This window comes from Carassius carassius, chromosome 38, assembly GCF_963082965.1.
Source record: "Carassius carassius chromosome 38, fCarCar2.1, whole genome shotgun sequence".
NCBI lineage: Eukaryota > Metazoa > Chordata > Actinopteri > Cypriniformes > Cyprinidae > Carassius > Carassius carassius.
The window spans coordinates 9,313,455-9,333,059 of record NC_081792.1 but is presented as its reverse complement, the minus strand read 5'-3'; the positions used below and the strand labels follow the sequence as shown (position 1 = coordinate 9,333,059).

The following is a 19,605-nucleotide window of genomic DNA, read 5'->3' as shown; positions in this document are numbered from 1 at the left end:
GATCATTCTATATAATGCAATTCATTCTGTCAGAGTTCACTCCTCTCGCGCTCTCATTGTGCGCGTGCACTCTTGGGGGAACCCGGGCGCGAGAGGCTGGAGCTGCACCTGCACTGCCTGAGCCTCTGCACGCGAGCCCACTGTCTCGTGCCAGAGATTTACCGAGGCTTTGCATCTTTTAAAAGTTGCTGTCATGCGTGAGAGAGTTAAAACTGACCGGGTTGGGGGAAGGCAAGGTCGACCGCAACGTGGCAACATATTATAGACAAGAGCAAGGAGGAATAGAATTCATTAAGAAGGGAAGCCTAAAGGCGTCGTCTCATATTAAAAGTGAAGATTTACATATTCACAACACTCAAGCAAACACATCTGCACCATCAGTGATTTAATGAGAACGACAAAAGAATGTGCAAATCGGTCTATGGTGGGTTTAGATTTCATAATTTGTCCTGCATTCTTTAAACTATATCTTCCGAATATCACAAAATAATAATATTAATAATCATAATAGTGCAAATCCTCTCCGCATTGTGAAGGTCAAAATCTAAGAGCTGTGCGCAAAGCCTTCAGCGACCGGGTCTTGTTTCATAATTACACGAGTGAGAACAGCACACAACACAGCTTTTAACCATCAAAGCACTCCCCGGAAGACCAGATTGGCTGACGCACGGCTACGTTGCAGCAGTCCTACTTTGTGCCTCAAGTTTCGCTGTTTCCACGGTGTGAGTGAGACCAGATAGAGTACGAGGTGTCAGACACTATTCCACCCCGTGAGTCACTGAAGAAAGATCCTCAGCAAAAGCTGTCTTGACTGTCTGGAAAGTTTGGCATCGCCAGCTGTGCCCCGAGCCTCAGCGCTTGGCGAAGCACACCGAATCACCGTTGCTCTTCCCTCAGAGACGGTGCCACACGGAATTGGCCCCAGGACACATATCTCTGCGAAATGTCAAGAGGAGAGAACCCAATCATAAACACTGGTAAGATGCGTTTTGCGCAGCGAGTGTGAAGTCGAGTAATACGAAGAGATTATTCACGCGTTTTAGAGAGGAATAAAAAACTGTACGTCCATGAGCTAATTATGATGTTTTAGGGGCTGAGTTTTATTCCATTTAAAATCAAAAGAATGATTTTAATATGATTGCAGTTTATAATAATTGTTTATAATAAAACAAAAAGACGATAGAATGAATTATACATTTTGTATGAATTAATTAATATTATTAATAATATAATACATTAAATACAATGAATAAATATTGTTGTTATTAGGCCAAATTATGTTATTTTCGTTTGTACGACTGCAGTTTTTGGGTTATACCAGAAAAGACTAAAACGACAGCGATTGTTACATGTTTTACGTGTAGATTTTCGTCTTCATATTTTTCACATGTGATAGGCCTAATAATAGGCTATTAATATAATATTGTGACATTTGTATAATTATTAGATTTTTTGTATTATTATAAGGACCGTATAAGGAATTATAAGGAACTATTCACATATTTATCTTTGTAAACATGTTGACATAAAATGCTAAATATACAGACCAATAAACAACCCAAAATTAAATTCCACTCATTTACACCGCATATAGCCATCCAATAACACAAATGTTTAATCCGTGAAACGAATTAATATATATAGGCTATATATTAATTGTGATTGTGAGGACACGATTTTGATATTCAACAATGGCAAGAACGCAAAACCTGTTACGAAAACCATATGAAGTAATTTTCTGCCAATATTTCAAATGAGCGTAACGACGATGCACCCCCCCCACCCCCACAGAATGATTATAAATGTGAAAGCAAATGTGATGTGTGTGAGTTGAGGAATTAGCTTTCTCTGGAATGCCCCCAGGACGCTTGCATTAGCCCACCTGTGCTGTTTATTTAAATCATTGACTCCAAGAGCTGTCAATCACACGAGGAGGGCGGGCGCGCTGCCATCGCCCTTCACATTTATGACAACCACAGAATCATTTTCCTACTAAACTAACGCTGTCACTCAGAATAAGAACTTTACCCATTAAACGTCGCACAAGACAAAAGCGGCACGTTAGAATAAACGCGGCTAGAGGCATGCACGGTTTAATAGCTACTGCACAAATATGAGACTTTGCTTCAAAATAATGCGGATTGTTGGATGAAACGAAGAGAGGTTGAGACGCTTGCTTTCAATCCCTGTTATCCATGCTTCAGCAGAGGACAGGGCGCTTGTGACTTTGCCTGTGCTTGTGTCTGCCCCCGATTGCCCTGTCACAATCTAATTACCCGTGAGTAAAGGACAATACCGCTTCAGCTGGTCTGTGTCATTCCCCCTGTATCCAGTGCCTGCTTATCTTCACAAACCCTTCTGCGGGGCTCTCTGCCCCCTCCTGCCCTCTCTAACCCCACGGAGAATGATAAATGCGCGGCGAGGGAACGAACGGGCAAAGCCGTTTCACGGCACCTGTTAATTAAGGGAATGATTGCCTCCAATTTCGCGGAGCTTTTCCACCGCTCTCCATTATTTTTATGCAATTATTTTAAAGCGACTTAATGTGACATCACAAACGTGATGTCATTGTCGTCGTCACAGTCACACACACGGTGTAGCCTACGACACAACTTGTGTTACATAAGAAACTAAATCTGAATCTGCAGACACAACATTAAAAGAAGAGTGAGTTTTAGATTCCTCGGTCGGGGGAATCGCTTTAGTAACACCCCAAACCTTAAATGCTTAGTTCCTAAAAGGACAGTCTCTCTTGCGTTAACATTGAGAGCAACTGGAATACCATAGGTATTTAGTTCAAGTATTCTCTAAAGAATGTTTAGCCCTAGGTGAGCTGAACCAAGAGCCGTTATTAACGCTAAAACACACACACACACACACACACACACACACACACACACACACACACACACACACACACACACACAGTATAAACATTATATTGCCTACAATAGAAGACATATTCTGAAATATAATTATCAATAATAATAAAATAAAAATAATACAACTATTTTAATATTTGTATTTCCCAAAGGTTTAATGTGTTATTTATTTCACTTTAATACCAATGGCTGAGTAGGGTCACAGCTGCGTTTTTAGTCTACATAGCACTTTGTAGCAGCATCAAGTCATTATTCTGTAAAAGCTCTTTTGGGATAGTATGTGTGATTATGCAGTAGCACAGCATTTCAGTTTGGGATAAAGGGACAATGTGAGAGGCCATTTTAGACGCCTTAAGTTTATCACGTTCCATTTATGTCTGCATAATCTGGCATTGCACCTTTTGGATGTAAGACTGTGTGTAAAATTGATCATTGCATTACAAAACTAAGCGTCATATTATCATGTACATTCTAATTTGTTGGCTTCGGCTGCCAGGGCTTTTTGTGCTGTGTAGGGCCCCTGGCCAGAATCCAGTGTGTTAAAAAGGGATTTAAGCATCTGGTATTGTCACAATAAGGCCACATAGCCTGTTTAAGCATCTTTATACAATCAACGCTGACAGAAGTTCTGTGGTATAAAAAGTGCTCAGTGTTGCATTGGTGCCCAAATAGATTATTTACTCTTCAGCCGGACTAAAACTTTCACAGCTTTTATTCTTATTTTTATTTTTAATGCAAATGAAAACACACAATGCCTACAATTTACTTTTAAATAGCTTTGGAAAAGTCTTTGTAGTCCATCTATATTTTTCTCCTCCTTTACCGAGATACTGTGACGTCAGGTCACGGCGTCAGAGTGGCGGCTGGTAGGGGCTCGCGCTCCAATTATTGCCTGTCAATCATTATTGCTGCAGAGGAGTGCATGAAGACAAAACCTCCTGCTTTAAGCAATAATAATAACACTAAAGTACATATTATCATCTAGACACACTATAACTATTTCGAATGATAGGTTAAAATGTACAAAATTAGTTAAAAACGCAACTTTTCTGTAAAACTGGTTCGTGATGTAGACCTGAAATGACACTCAAATGTTTTTCGAAAGATAATGATGCACGAGCTGGAGCTCTCTGGTAGACAGGTCTGTCTTGTGTTCTCTTTGATTGATCCAACTAGACAAGCTAAATAAATAATTAATATACACAAAGCGTTGCTACAAGCAGTTAGAGGCCACAGAGCTAGCAAAGGTGAGAAGCAGTGATCCAAAAGAGCACGTTGTAAAATCCACTAGGCTATATTACATGTAAGCCTATCCATTTTAGAAACCATCGAGAGGATTTTGTTTTTTCAGTTAATGTAAATGCTATTTCATTTGCAGTTTCCGCTGCATCAAAATAATAATAATAATACTAATAAAAAACTATTAAAAGGTGTAGAACAGGAAAATAACCTTTTTTTCTATAACAGGATAGACAAGTCAATTTAATGTTGAGGTGAAAGCTGAAACAATTTATTAAACTCTATATGCAAATAAGATCTTCAGCTGACTAACCTGAATCCACAGTTTATCTAACTGCTTATCAAGCTGATTGGCGACGTTGTGTCTTTCTGCCCGCGGTGGGAGAGCCTGCTGCTTGTTTTGCCACGAGATAATTGCAAGCAAGAATCAACGAAGCTGCCCTAATGGCCACCAATTGGCTCTATTTGGACCTGCCCATGCGACCTGTCGGCACCAGCGAGAGACGAGCCCGCTTTAATATGTAAAGTGACGTTTGATCGCTTGAAACAGCATACAAAACAGTGTTTTCACAAGAAGAATGCGGTGACAACTAATTTATAACAATTAGACGCGCAAGAACAATAGCCCCCAATTTAGAGGCAATAAAATCCTCCTCCCCAATTGATGCCAGAGGTGCTAGACATTGTGTTTGTTTGCATTTGGCATATATCGCATGTGACATTTCACTGATACAGGTTTTGTTGTTTTAAGCAAATGTTAATGGTCAGGCAACAGGTCCTAATCACATTTATAAATTAATAAATTTATAAAGTTTATGATTGGCTAACTGCAATATTTTTTTATTATTATTTATCAATTGAAAATGAAAATAATTGCTTGTTGGCACTGTCTGTAAAAACAAAATAAGGCCTAGTCTAACCTGTGTCTGTTATGATATTAGTATTCGATTAAAAACAAAATTCGTTTAAATAAATAAATATATATATATATATATATATATATATATATATATATATATATATATATATATATATATATATATATATATATATATATATAGCCTAGGCCTATTTTTTTCTGACGTTCTGCGGAGTAAGCCAGGCTATATAAGACTCCAACTTTACATCCATCATTTCAGGTCAATCTGAGCTATTAGTCTTTTAGTAAAAAGACAACATTATCACCCAACATCAAGCTCCAAGAAAGGTAAATAGGTCTCAATAAATTGCTCCGCTGAATGATGGGTCTTAGCTCTCTGGATGTGGAGCACTAGGCCGTGAGTCGCCGTGGCAGTTCGGAAAGCAGATGTCCGAGCCAATGGCAGTCAGCGCGATCTGCTATTGGTTAACAGCGCGAACACTGCCAGCCCGTGACCCCGCCCATGTTCGGAAGATATGGAATCTACTGGCGCCAGATCCGACAGTACACAGGCGCAATTCATTAATGAGACTTCTCTCCGCTTCGGACAGCAGTGTTTTTAAGAAGAGTTTAACATTGGACTGTGGACAATTTGAACCGGTGGCAAATTACGAATGTCAGCAGACATCTTGAGGATTTTCCTTCTTTGTACATGATTAACACGGGGAAAATAAACAAGACTGGAGTGCTGAAATGCTAGTTTGCGCCGTGAGTACTTTACGATAGTTCTTTGAAACTGCGTACTGTTGAGTAATGCAGCGACTTTACATGTTGCATCCCATATTTCGATAAGTATATATATATAGCCTATATAGGCTATATACACGTGTGTATAGGCTATACTTTTATTGTAAGACTTTTGCTATATATATATATATATATATATATATATATAGGCCTATATATATATATATATATATATATATATATAGCAAAAGTCTTACAATAAAAGTCAAAAGACAATGACTAAATACTATAGCCTAACCTATGTCGTAGAAAGATCTTTAGATCTTATGTCTTGGAACGTATTTTAAAAAATGAGATGCATCTGTTTGTTATTCTCTTCCAGGTGTTCCTGAGCATTGTTGAGAGCAAAGAAGCAGGATCTCTATTTATCCAGAAAATAAGGGCATAAAGTGAATAGGCCATCACCAACTGAAGTATTAAGCTCAGGACACATATTTAAGTAGTCTTAAGGACCATAGTTGGTCTGTTAGTGTACAGAAGGTTTTCAGTAGGCATCAAACTTTTCGAAACAGTTTCGAAGTGCGGACAGTTTAGACATGGAGGTCGCGACCGATCAGTCTCGATGGATGGCCCATCATCATGCGGTACTCAACGGCCAGCACCCAGAGTCCCATCATCACGGGCTTACACACAATTACATGGAGCCCATGGCCCCTCTTCTGCCCCCGGACGAGGTGGATGTGTTCTTGAATCACTTGGACTCGCAGGGGAACCCGTACTACTCCAATTCTCGGGCGAGAGTATCATACGGACAAGCGCACGGTAAGATGCTTCTTTACGTCAAAACTTCTCTCGCAGGATATTTTGATGACAGAATATTTATATTATGCAATTTCATAGACATATTTCAGCCACACTTAAAATTTATCAAGCAACAAAATGTCTTATGAATTACATAGGCTAATAGCCTAGGCTACTTGTTTATTTATTATGCTATTTAAGTGCTAAATGTGACCTTATTTATTAAGATTTTGAAATAGTCAGTCCATTGTTACTGTTACTACGAAGTAATATTTTTTATTCATATTTAAATGTGTAACATTAATGTAAAATCTTAATGTAAAATCTCCATATTTAGTCTATAGCGAAAGAGACATTTTGTTTACGTGGTTATTTGGTTTTATAGTCAGGATTTGCTTAAAAATCTATAATAAACCTGACATTGTTGACATCTTTTATGCCCATTTCATATAATTTTACAACAGTTTTGTGCTTGTGTAACCGAAAGATTGCAATGACTTTTGCTCTTACGGACATTGAAGTGAAACATAGAGAATAAAGATATGGTCATGTAAATGTTTTTGTTGTTGCCTTGCACAAAATATATTATGCTTAGGACTATGGCAGTTACAAATCAGGCCTATAGGATTTCTTGAACTGGCATCTCCAAGATACGCGTGTTGAAATGTAAAGAATAAGAAGGAAAATAAAATGTCCAGCGAATGACTTGATGAGGAAAGGGAAGTTCGTGTAAGGGAGGGAGAGAGAGGGGGATCAAGGCACTTCCCGGATGCCAAATCAAAACGAAAATTCCTGATGAACTTCTTAGTTCAAGCGTGTAATTTGTGCGAACAACAGGCTTTAGTGAGAAGGAATCGTTCAAAAAGTCGTCTGTCGCTTTTGTAAGGAGATTTTACGTCTGTTTATTAGGAGTAGCCTAGTCTAGGTAAGTTTTTGAGAAAATCACGTCGAGACGAAGTAAAAAATATATTTAAGTGATAGCGTGCAGTTTGAACAAACACTGCATGGACTAAAAGATGAATCGTCAGCTGCGGTTTTGTGTTGTTTAGGCTAACTGATATTTAATATATTAGTTTTATCTTATTGTCAGATTTGAATTTTTCGAGGAGGGAGTCAACAGGTGAGAGTGAACATTAGACATTTTGGTGTGAAAACAAGTGGTGTTTTGGCAAAAACAGCGGTTAAATAGGCTAGACATTTCTCTGGTAATTTGCATTTCGAGTTGAACTTTATGTTCGTTATGTTTCTCAGCTCGTCTCACGGGAAGTCAGGTCTGCCGGCCACACCTCATTCACAGTCCCGGGATTCCTTGGCTGGACAGCGGGAAGGCAGCGCTCTCCGCCGCTCACCACAACGCCTGGGCGGTCAGTCACTTCAGCAAGCCCGGCCTGCACCCCGCCAGCGCCGGTTACCCGTGCAGCAGCAGCTCCAGCACCGCTCCCGTCTCCTCCCTCACATCCGCAGCCCACTCCAGTCCACATCCCCTCTACAACTTCCCCCCAACCCCACCGAAAGACGTCTCACCGGACCTCGGTCCTTCGTCTCCGACCTCAGTTTCTGCAAGAATGGATGAAAAGGAGTCCATCAAGTACCAAGTGTCCATCGCTGATGGAATGAAGATGGAAGGATGTAGTCCTCTTCGGGGAAGCCTGGCTATGAGCGCCCAAACAGCGTCCACGCATCATCCCATCCCCACCTACCCGACGTACTCTCTTCCCGCACCACACGAGTACGGCGGCGGTCTGTTTCATCCTGGTACCCTCCTCAGTGGATCCCCTTCGAGCTTCACACCTAAATGTAAAAGCAAGACACGGTCGTGCTCAGGTGAGTTAAGTTCTGACTAGATCATGAAGCGATGAGTAGAATTAATGGGCATATTTAGAGATACGTTTGCTTAGGGAGCATTAGATAAAAAGCATCAGTTGTCGAAATGTAACATTGATAAAGAACAAGGATATATGTGTATTTCGTGTAATGTTTAAAAATAATTACATTTAATCAAAGCATCCTGAAAACCAGGCGTCCTGAAAAGTTTGCTGGCTTTTTTTGTCTCAAATAGGCCTATTTTCCCCTCAGACACAACGGTTTAGTTTTATGTGGAGTTTACTTATTTTTGTCTAATTAGATGAATTCGCCCGCCATTTTAGGAATCTCCCTCGGGGTAACTCTACACCGCAATTTTTAAATTATGACACAGGACAAGTTTTAGCGGCTCTTAAAAATGCCACACCAAAATACATCACAACTCAAAGCTGTCATTCCCTTTAAAAAACATAAAAAGTGGTTATCATGCAGCAACTAGCATGCTAACCAATGTAAACACTGTAAAACAAACAAACAATCTATACACTGGTGCTCCACACACAAAACCAAAATCGATATATATATATATATACTATATTTTAACTAATATAATTTATTAAATTATTAAATACTTTCGAAAGAGGCACCAAAATTATAACATGTATTTTATAAATTTATTGGATTTTTCTAAATTTAAATAGCCTACTGGTGAAGAAATTTCAGTAAAAGTAAGATAAAAAATAAAATATATTTTTAACATTATGATAAAATATCGCAAGGGATCCAGTCAACCAATGAAAGAACAAATACAAGTCTGTCAGAGGTGCTGGAATGAACAAGGCTTGCGTAAAATGACAAATAAAATAAAAAGTGGAAAAATGAGCTTTTGCGGAAATGTTGGCTTTAATTATTAAAAACACAGGTACCTCCATATCTAGAAAGAAGGTTTATTTTTATTTATTTCAATTATTTATGTTTTTTTTTTCTCTGCTGGTTAATTTGGATGAATGATTTTATTTGGCGGGCTGCGTGTTGCCTCATGTTTAGCTTTGAATTTAGCCTTTATTGCACTTTAAACGTTGAGGAGTCACGACGCGCTGGCTCCAGTCATATCCTGTATAACTTCAGCTGAACAAATCACGACATACTCCCGCCTCCACCTTCCACGACCCCAATACTGACAAAACCCCGGCGGGCCAGGCCTTCACAGGCGACAGGACCCTGCTGTTTGTCTGATTATTTATGCACGACCTCAGCTTGACGCATTGCTAACCAACTTTATATTGAACTATTATTTATAACACTTTACACTACAGTTGCATTACATTACTCATATTACTTATGTGTAATTACTATTACTAGGCTATTATTATTACATATGATAATAGAAGTAACAATATCTAAATACAAGGTGCTTCATAAATTAATGAATCGTAAATATTGTTTTTATTATTAGCATACTCAATAACACAGAATGACAAAATATGTCCTTATCATTGTTTTAACTTTTTATGTATGTATTTAGTTAGCCAAGCTATGAATGTGGAAAATGCATAGTGCTGAAAATGTTGTTAGGATGGAATGTGTATTGGTGAATGGAACCATTCTGAACTTCATAGTAAATTGTTTTTGACCATTCTTTAGTTGTAGAGATTCAATGCACACAATTATATCAGTATCACAAACATGATTGAGCGCTGATAGGAAAAACATGAATAAATAAAAAATAACTTTAAATACTCAACCCATTCGCAGGCCCGTTTTCGCTTGACACTTCCAGCACCAAGTTTCAGTACATTTGAAATGCAAGTGATACTTGAAACAGAAAATGGAATGAAAATGACTGAATTACAACACATCACATACACTTCAAAAGAGTCTCCATTATCCGGGTGGATTCTTTTCCCTGGTCAGGGTGGGACAGCGACCATCTCACATTATAATGTGAATAATAGACAGGTGCTCAGGGGAATGAGGAGGAAGAGCATATGAATTAAAGCAGGGCCCTTTCCAGCAGGTTAGGGTGCTTCACTGTGATATGCCCTCTGAGAATAGAACAAGCTGTGACAGATGGCTGATAAACAGGAGTGGGGATGTATAACATAGAATTAACTCAAATTATAAACACTTTCTTGACTTGAAAATGTTGTAGCTGCAAAAAAAAAAAAAAAAACAAACAAACAAAAAAAAGATATTTAGTGTTCTTCCTATAGAGGAAAAATGACAAAGTTAGTATTTATAGGAAATTTAAGAGCAGATCCTGGATGTATTGTTACATTTTCACTGTAAAATGTTTTATTTCAACCACAAACATGCACATTCACAAATTCCGATATCCATTATGTAATCCATCCAGCTCAGATGAGAGATTCCAGTGTGGATGTCATGTCAGGTGTTGTCTAATTAACTTGGGAGTTGTTTTTCTTTGCCCAGACTGTGCCTTTGCATGACCCTGTGTTCCTGTAGTGCGAACCTCTTAATTATATAAATTTCCCTTGCTTTTCCTCCACTTGAATTCTGCACAGAGGGGCGTGAATGTGTGAACTGCGGAGCCACCTCCACCCCGCTGTGGCGGCGGGACGGAACGGGCCACTACCTCTGTAACGCGTGCGGCCTGTACCACAAGATGAACGGCCAGAACCGACCCCTTATCAAGCCAAAGCGCAGACTGGTGAGTCCTCCAGAATCCTTTCAGTTCCCCACACACGTGAGAAAGAGGGCTAAATAGGAGCGCTGAGCAGAAAGCCTGAGCACAATTCCAGGAAAGTTATATTTTCCCTATAATCTTCCTGGTATTGTTTGTCGCCCTCACCCCCTGGTGATCCCCTACTTGGCCTGTTACAATACTGCTACTATTGCCATTGTTCCCGCTATCATTATTGCTTCTAGTTCTGATACTGTCACTGATACCAATGCCCATGCCTTTACAACTATCACCACTCCACACTGAGAGAAACCTGTTGCCACACTATTGTCTGAGTGCATCTGTTTAGATCTAGCTGTTTGATCTAGTTGTTCTTTTTCTGGGGGTGTTTAGAAAGCAACATGCCATTGGTTTAGTTTTGTGTGGCTGGCTTATGATTCCGGTTCCATTTTAGAATCGCTGCCAGCATGATTATCTGGTTTAATCTCGATGGGATGTTTTAAAAGCAGATTTTGTTTGTTTGATTTTTGAACTTAACAGCTTTTTGCATTGAGATGACCAATAAAGAGCAAAACTTAAGTTTCAAGATTATTTAGCTGTTTTCTTGAGAAATCATTAAGATGTGTGAAAAGTACAAATTGATTGCTTTTGTTATCAGTCTCCTGTTTTCTGTGGTTCCTGGACAGCTTTAAAAGAAAGGGTCCTGGGCATTTATTTAAATGTAAATCATATTTTGTTGGAATAAAATACCTGGGACAGGTGACAGTTTTTTCTGCATCAGGATTCTATGGAAATAAATGACTTTTCAAAGAATATAGCTCCATTTTTCTTTTCACATAATCGTATTTTATCCTTTAGCAGGTGAAACTCTATATCTCTGCCTCTGTCTCTTTACTCTGTTATTAAATCATTTTTGCAGTCTTTCAAAACATGATGTAATGTTATATAGAGATTTATTTTGGAGACACAACAAGCAGTTTAATTGAGTGAGACCGTCTTTTTCTATCAGCCATGCATCCTAATTTAATTTTCACTTGGCTAAGTGACCATCAGAGTGAAAACACAAGTGTCTCACAGGGAATCTTATTTCCACACTTAGCCTACATACTCAGCAGGAGAACCACGAGCCTTGTACTGAATTACAAATAGATATTCAAAGAGGAATCAAAATATGAATTTAGCACTCCTCAGTTCCTAATTATGATGATCATTATTATTTGTAATAAATAAGTGGTGGTAGATGTAACATAGCTTTTCCAACATTTGGGGGTTATTTCCCTTTAGTTTCTTTCCGTCTTTCTCTATGTGTTCTCATGGTGAAAAAAAGGCCACATGGTTTTCCATGGAGTCAGAGAGCTGGCCCATGCGTTTGCATTTTGGGCTGAAGTGTTTTCAGAGCGCTGTTCAAAGGCCATCCAGTTGTTTCCTATCCGGATATCTGCCCGGGCCCGATAAGGAAGCCAGGCTCCCGGGTGTTTCCGTCTTAAACAAACCCGGTTGAATTTTCTCTGGGCCCGGCAGGCCCCAGCGACATCTACTGTAAAGCGATTATCAGAGACTATGTGTGAAGCGGCTGGGGCAGGGATTGGAAAATACATGGATTTATAGGCTACTCTTTGCTCTCTTGTTTGTCATGCTCGACTGGCACTGAGTAAAGTTTCGGAATGTGTGTTTTTGTTGTCGTCTGCGTTTTAATTCTATTTAGCCTACAGTGTGTGTGTGTGTGTGTGTGTGTGTGTGTGTTTTTTACAAAAGCTCAATAGAAATTATGTAAATCGTTCGAACCCGCAAATGCTGTATGTGTCGGACTGCCGGGGAATTGCGTTGTATGCCTAAATGTTTCTCATTATGTGTGAAAAATGAATCTGTAATGGACAAAAAGCCAAGAGAGGATTGATGACCCGGCTTTGCAGTCGGCACGCCCACTGAAGCGTTTGATTCGTGGCATCAAGGCCGAGCAGTGTATCGAAACGTTATAAATTAATGATCTGTCTAATGCATTTACCCAAATATGGCAGAATTTATTAGATACAGGTCCAAATAAAACGAATTTCACCAGGCACAGTTTTTTCTAATCAAGTCACAAATTGGAAAATTGAATTTAGCGTGTTTAAATGCATAGAATGGGCTATATTTAATTAACCCAAACACGGAGGCGAATCCCTGGTAAGAGAATGCATATGTCCAGGCCGCATTTGCTTTAATGTTATTTGTGGATCGTTTTGAAATGCTGTCTGGTGCAGAATACACATAGTAGGCCTACGAGTGAGTCATAATATTGGTCACCGCATCAGATTGTTATCAGGAATGCATTTCCTTCAACCCAAAACCCCTGACTGATATTACAGTGTGGAAAATAGAGATCCAGGAATGAGGCTATGTAGTCAATTCGACGATTGGATAAAAAAAATAAATCAGCAGCAACAGTGATTTAAAAAGTTGCATATCATTACAAGCTTCCGCCAAGTTAATATAATGCACATGTAGACCTTTCTACGGTTGTCCAGCAACTTCATGCAAACAGGCTCGGGATTATAGTACGTTTTTAAAATTGCTACAGCCTTTTTTAAATGCCCGCGGGATTGTTTAAAAATGTTGTTTTGGATAATGGACGTTTTAATTTAGTGCACAGCATTGAATATTTTTGGGGTTTTCTTGTCTACAGTCTGCTGCGAGGAGAGCTGGCACCTGCTGCGCGAACTGCCAGACAACCACGACCACTCTGTGGCGGCGCAACGGGAACGGTGACCCGGTGTGCAACGCCTGCGGGCTCTACTACAAACTCCACAACGTGAGTATTAAGAGCCGCAAACACTGAAAGTGACAGCGAAGTGGTCAAGTGGGCGGACAGCTTGTGTCGACTGAAGAGAGAGAGACGACTGAGGCCGGCTTTCCCTGTCAGACAGAACCCGTTTACCGTTTTCGGTTTAGATGAATCCAGCTTTGTTTCAGAGGAGGGCGTTATTCCCAGGAGGGACGGCTGGGCGGGTCTGCTATTCAAGATACGGCGTCAGTTATAGGCTATCAATTCGGAGTTGTCTGAAACTAGCCTTTTTAATGTTAAGCTTGGCTGCGATCTATTTAACAGACGAATAAATACATTTCACCTTAATGAAACAAGCGAAACAAAGGAGGAAAGAGAGAGAGAGAGAGAGAGAGAGAGAACTGAATTGCTTGACAGCTGAGCTCCCGAGTTGCTTTTTTTCCTATCTAGTTTTCGTTTGAAATTCAATCCTGAAAGCATAAAAGACTATATTATACACTTTGATGCTATAATTTGTGTAAAATACTACATGTAGGCTGATATATGCTTAATACAATGAATTTTAGAGAACATTTATAGATAATACTTTGTTATACATAACCTATAAAACGCAATTTATTTGTAATATAGCCTATAGCCTATTTGTAAAAATATACATTAAAATTATAGATTATGACAGTATTTATTGTAAGGTCATATACATATTTATCTTAAAAGCAACTATGGTAGTAAGTTCAGTCATTACCAATAGAGTTCAATAGAATCGATCATAAATGGCTAACTATGCTTTTGGGAAACGCACCCCTTATCTACCCCTGATCTGTTTTCCTGGTTAATTTTCTCAAACGTCCATTTGATTAACTTTTGCATTTAAGAGGCATCTTTTCTGTACTTCAAGACCTCCATCCCTTTGCTCATCATTAACCTACGCGATCTGTTTTCTTACAGGTCAACAGGCCACTGACCATGAAAAAAGAGGGCATCCAAACACGCAACCGAAAGATGTCCAGCAAGTCCAAGAGGAGTAAACGATCTGGCGAGGGTTTCGAGGAGCTCTCCAAGTGCATGCTGGACAAGACCTCTCCGTTTGGCAGCGCCGGTGCTCTGGCAAGCCACATGTCACACATGGGCCACCTGCCACCGTTCAGCCATTCTGGACACATGCTGCCCACACCGACTCCCATCCACCCCACATTCAGCCACCCTCACCATCCCAGCCGCTCTCCCGTCTGGGCCGAACCTCACTGAAGACCCACGCACGCTCGCTCACATCCCCTTGACAGGGGCCTTGCGTTCGCTCCTACACATCCCCTCCCCTCCCGTAAAGAAATCAGGTGAGGGACGCCAAGGGGTCCGTGTCGGGCTCGTTTCCTGCTTGGACACTGCCGGTGAAGGTTTCATCTCATCAACAACAACGTAAACTTGTATAGAGGACGGTTCACGCATTTATAAAGCACCTCTCCCTTCTGAGGATCCTCACAGACAGAGCATAGGGAGAGAGAGAGCTCTTTGCTTTTAGCTTTCGTTACATTTTACTGAGTCACTTTGGTACTGTCCTGAAAGAGAGGATGTGTGTTTGCAGATTCACTGTGGCAGTTCCTTCGAAAAACGCTCTTCTCAGAAACTCTCTAGTTAAGGACTAGCTCTGACTCTCTGCGTACATGATAAGTCAAAGACAGAGAGACAGAACGAGAGAAGACCACTAAGTTTATCCCCCTAACATGCTGGAATACACCATCATTCCCTCTGAGTGGACTCGACGTGGATACGACATACAGGCAAAGAAATGTTTATAAAGTTGAATTGTTGTTATCGTTATTATTATTATTATTATGATAATTTATTTTCACTCTTTATCTCTTATTTCGCTTTCCTCAGAACACATTGTCATATTATAAATATCATTTGGTTGTTATTGATAAAAAATAAAAATAAAAAACACTGACCTATCCTAGCCAAGGCGATGTTGCTGAGCTGTACGTTTCCATCATTTTCCATTACAGAAATAAAGGAAATAAAGTTTTAATACTTAATCTTTCCCCTGAGTACTCACTCAATCTTCTTCTTAAATGAAGACATTTCTGTGGCTACAGGTGGGTTTGGTCATTTATGTGTCTGATTCTGTGGCATCGTACACTATTTCCAAGCAGTTACTGTAATTTAATATGAGAAATGCACACAAATGCCAAAACATGCACGAGGCCCAACACAAACACACCCAAGTGCTCGGATACGCTGCGGTTCCATTTACTAAGTGTCAGAGGGAATTTCACCGAAGCATCGCTGAGCTCTAGACGGTAAGCGATATCAGATGCACAAGCTAAGTGCTTGAACTGGTGAAGAAGGAGACCTCTGTGGCATGTAAGCCCCCGGGGTGCTTCGGTTTGACCCAGACAGCAGTTTTCAAACACTGGGTGGAATGGGGGTTCCAATCCCATTCAAATGAGAAGAGCCATACTGTACAGAATGCATTTAGATAAACAAATTTGTATTCCCCGTGTCCTCCTTTTCATCTGACTTACTCAACCGCTTTGCTTTTGGCATGTCTTTCTGGAGCCGAAGGAAAAGTTAGCAAAAGGACAGCGAGTTTTTTGGTAGGAGAGAGAGAAATTGAGACCAAAAAAAAAAAAAAAAAAAGAGAAAGCGCAAAAGGGAGAAGAGGAAGGAAAGGCAATCAGTCCAGTCCATGAACAAACACGTGGGGGGCAGTTTGGAGACTTCTCCCACAGATGTGCTTGCAGCTGAGGCTTGCAGGAAACAGCTTTTAACCAGTCTCATTTTCAAGCTATTTAACTCTGAGGAAACCATCAGCCCTGCCAACAGTTAATGAGAGAGACCCAACAACAGCACAGACCATGCTGAAGAGGGCCGACTTCAGGTCAACACCGACTCTTGCACAAGTGCAGATACGCCCATTCCCCATCCAAATGATCACACACCCCTCTATTCTATTCTATTCTATTCTATTCTATTCTATTCTATTCTATTCTATTCTATTCTATCATTCATTGAGTTATGCATCTATCAGTGACTTGATTAATCTTTTTGTGTTTGCTGAAAGGAAATCACTAAAGGTTTTCTGTAAAGGTCTAGTATACCCCAAAATAAAACTGCTGTCATCATTTACTCACCCTAATTTTATTCCAAAAATAATATTTCTGTTCATCGACAAAACACACACACACAAAAAACTACAGAAAAATCAACGTAATTGAGAGATTAAACGAAGTCTTCTGAGGAGACACAATCACTTAATATGAACAGATTTAATAATGTATTTTGTTCATATATAAACACTGATCAGCACACATGGTGAACAGAAGTTCAGGTATACTTGCTTGATGCGTGAGAACAAAACTCACTGGTTTATGTGCATCAATCAAACACGTCTGAGCTTCTGTTGAACACTTTTTTGGAAACCGTGAAGCCATAAGTATTTTAAAAAAAATATGTATTTGTGGTTTATATATAAATCACAAATTTGTCATCTAATCACCTTCATGTTGTTCCAAACCTACGAGACATTCTTTCTTTTGAGACAGGATAAAAAATAAAAATAAAAAAAAAGATATTTTTAATCCAGACAACTCTGGATTTCAAAACCTTAAATGTAACTTTTAGACATTTTAGAAATTTAAGTTTTCTCAAACATTTCTTCTCAATTATCAAATAATTGCTAATAAAAGCAAAAGCAATAGCTCCATAATCTTACTGTGTCAACAACTGCCTAATTTGTTTCCAATTTTACTTCTCATTAGGAATTTATGCGAAACATCTCAGAAAGTTAATACTTAGATGGCATATGGCACAATATGCTTTCAAAAATAAAATAAAATACTAATTGAAAATGACAAATTTTGGTCATCTAGAAACCTGACAAGATATATTCAAATAGCGAGCAGATAATCTCTCATAAACTCCACAATATTCCTCCTCACGGATGAAAAACCTGTGTTTTAGTCTTTGTAGCAATAGTCCACGACTTTAACTGTGCAGCTGCATTCCTGCAGTGTGTTTACCAGTTGTAGATGCCACTGGGCTTTTTCTGTGTGTGTGTGGAGGCATTTGTGTGTGTTTGTTGTTGTTCTCTTTGGCCGGGCTCCCAGAGCAAGAAACATCCAACAGACTCAAACAGGGCACTCCTGAGGGAACTAGCTGTCTTCCCTAAAATAATAATGGGATCGGGCCACGTCAGAGAGTCGGGAGAAAGAAAAAGAGAAGCTTTATTCAGTGTAGAGGCTGAGGCTACGTGACGTGTTCGCGTGGCTCCACGTGTGTCCTTGTCCTCTCCGTCAGCACATGTGTGTTTTCATATTTGGCCATGTTCAGAGTAAAGTACTAGCTTCCTACTTAACAAATACTGCACAGTATAGACTATAAGTAGGAATTATGCAGTATATAATGCAGTATCTATGATATGCAGCATCTATGAAGTATAATATAGTCCATAATAAAGAAAATAATGTGCTTATTAACTCTCTGTATTGATATTGGTTTCATATGGTGTATATTGGTCACATCACATGACTTAGATTTGTTTTTTGACCAAACAGTTTTTGAATATTAATAGTAATAATCCGGCATTTTAATTCCAATTTTGTAAAATGATTTAATCACTGACAGTTAAATATCATCGCTGTAATTACAGTTTAGTCATCACACTGGAAACACAAGGTCAGGTCGAGGACAGTATTCCATTTACTTTGTTGTATCGTTAAAACTATAATACATTATGCAAGTATTCTAGGCGTATAGAAAGTCTGCCTAGTCTGCTCTGAATATATGTAGCTTATGCTAGTATGCTAACATGCTATTCTGACCATATCCTCTGACTGCGTTTGCATATGTAAGAGAGGCCAGCTAGTAACTGCTGCGCGGGTAAACGTTAGCATCTTCTAAAATGTTAATTTAGGAAATGATCGTGAAGAGACGCAACTCATGCTGTGGGTCACATGACAATGACAACTTGACGGATGTAGAACATTCAAATTATATTCATTTTGCACACGTTCACACTATATAGAACACTTTTTTAATGCTCTCACAGAGGAAGTATGGATTTAAAAAAATATGCAGACAGCGTTTTTGAATACAAATGGCTGCAAGGCATCATGGGACAATATGATTAAACGTGACACATGGAGGCTAGGTAAGATCTATGCAGAGGTGTAAAATACTTGAGTTATTTTACTTGATTACTGTACTTAAGTATTATATTTGGGGATTTGTACTTTACTCAACTACAATTTAAACTGACTACTTGTACTTTTACTTGTTTACATTTCTGACGAAAAAACTGTAAAAAATCCTTACAATTGTATTTCATCTCGAAAAGTACATTATACTTTTATTTTATCTTATGCACATTAAATATGGTAAACAGAAGCACAAACGTGTGTGCCTGACGTGAGGACTAATGATCACTGTTTTCATGCATCAAACACACATTTCTACTTCAATTCTGACTTTCATCAGGTAAATGTCTGGCTTCAAAAGTTCACCATCAAATCTGAGGATAGCAAAATTGAGGTAGCAAAATTGTGTTTTCCCACCCAAAAAAGTTGATAGAGCCATTAGCTATGTAATATATTAGCTGAATGCAAAAAATTGAGTGCAAATGAAATCAGTGAATTAGGACTGTCAGTGAATATTTTTTTATCTTAATAATTACATGCTTTTCTCATTAATTAATCTAATTAGTCACAAATAATTATTTATCAATATTTGCTAAGAAAAATAACTCTTAATGTCCCAAAAATACATTTAAAAGATTAATTGTTCTTTCGGACAGTGACATTGAATAGACAACACAAATAAAGTGGCTTTTAAAAACGTTAACCTCTGGATCTATGTACATGAAGAGTGC

The 19,605-nt window shown here is 39.0% G+C and overlaps 2 protein-coding genes across 3 annotated transcripts in view; one reads left to right on the top strand and one right to left on the bottom strand.

Annotated features, from left to right (window-relative positions):
• Positions 1-19,605, bottom strand: part of LOC132119277 (calcium/calmodulin-dependent protein kinase type 1-like) — a 497,060-nt gene that overhangs the window by 116,698 nt on the left and 360,757 nt on the right. The window lies entirely within an intron of this gene.
• Positions 729-15,772, top strand: LOC132119268 (GATA-binding factor 2-like). Of its 2 annotated transcripts, none has more exons than XM_059529087.1 (6): positions 729-977; positions 6,110-6,549; positions 7,780-8,352; positions 10,857-11,002; positions 13,641-13,766; positions 14,688-15,772. In XM_059529087.1, exons 2-6 carry the CDS (start codon positions 6,324-6,326, stop codon positions 14,985-14,987), a joined length of 1,371 nt encoding a protein of 456 aa, XP_059385070.1. In that variant the 5' UTR covers positions 729-977; positions 6,110-6,323; the 3' UTR covers positions 14,988-15,772. The 2 variants fall into 2 exon arrangements, with proteins under 2 accessions (XP_059385070.1, XP_059385069.1); XM_059529086.1 differs by lacking the exon at positions 729-977 and adding an exon at positions 5,536-5,748.

Coding starts and splice junctions, on each gene's coding strand:
- LOC132119268 (XM_059529087.1), top strand. CDS start 6,324: ATGGAGGTCGCGACCGATCAGTCTCGATGGATGGCCCATCATCATGCG. Junction 8,353..10,856: donor CAAGACACGGTCGTGCTCAG/GTGAGTTAAGTT, acceptor AATTCTGCACAG/AGGGGCGTGAATGTGTGAAC. Junction 13,767..14,687: donor TCTACTACAAACTCCACAAC/GTGAGTATTAAG, acceptor GTTTTCTTACAG/GTCAACAGGCCACTGACCAT.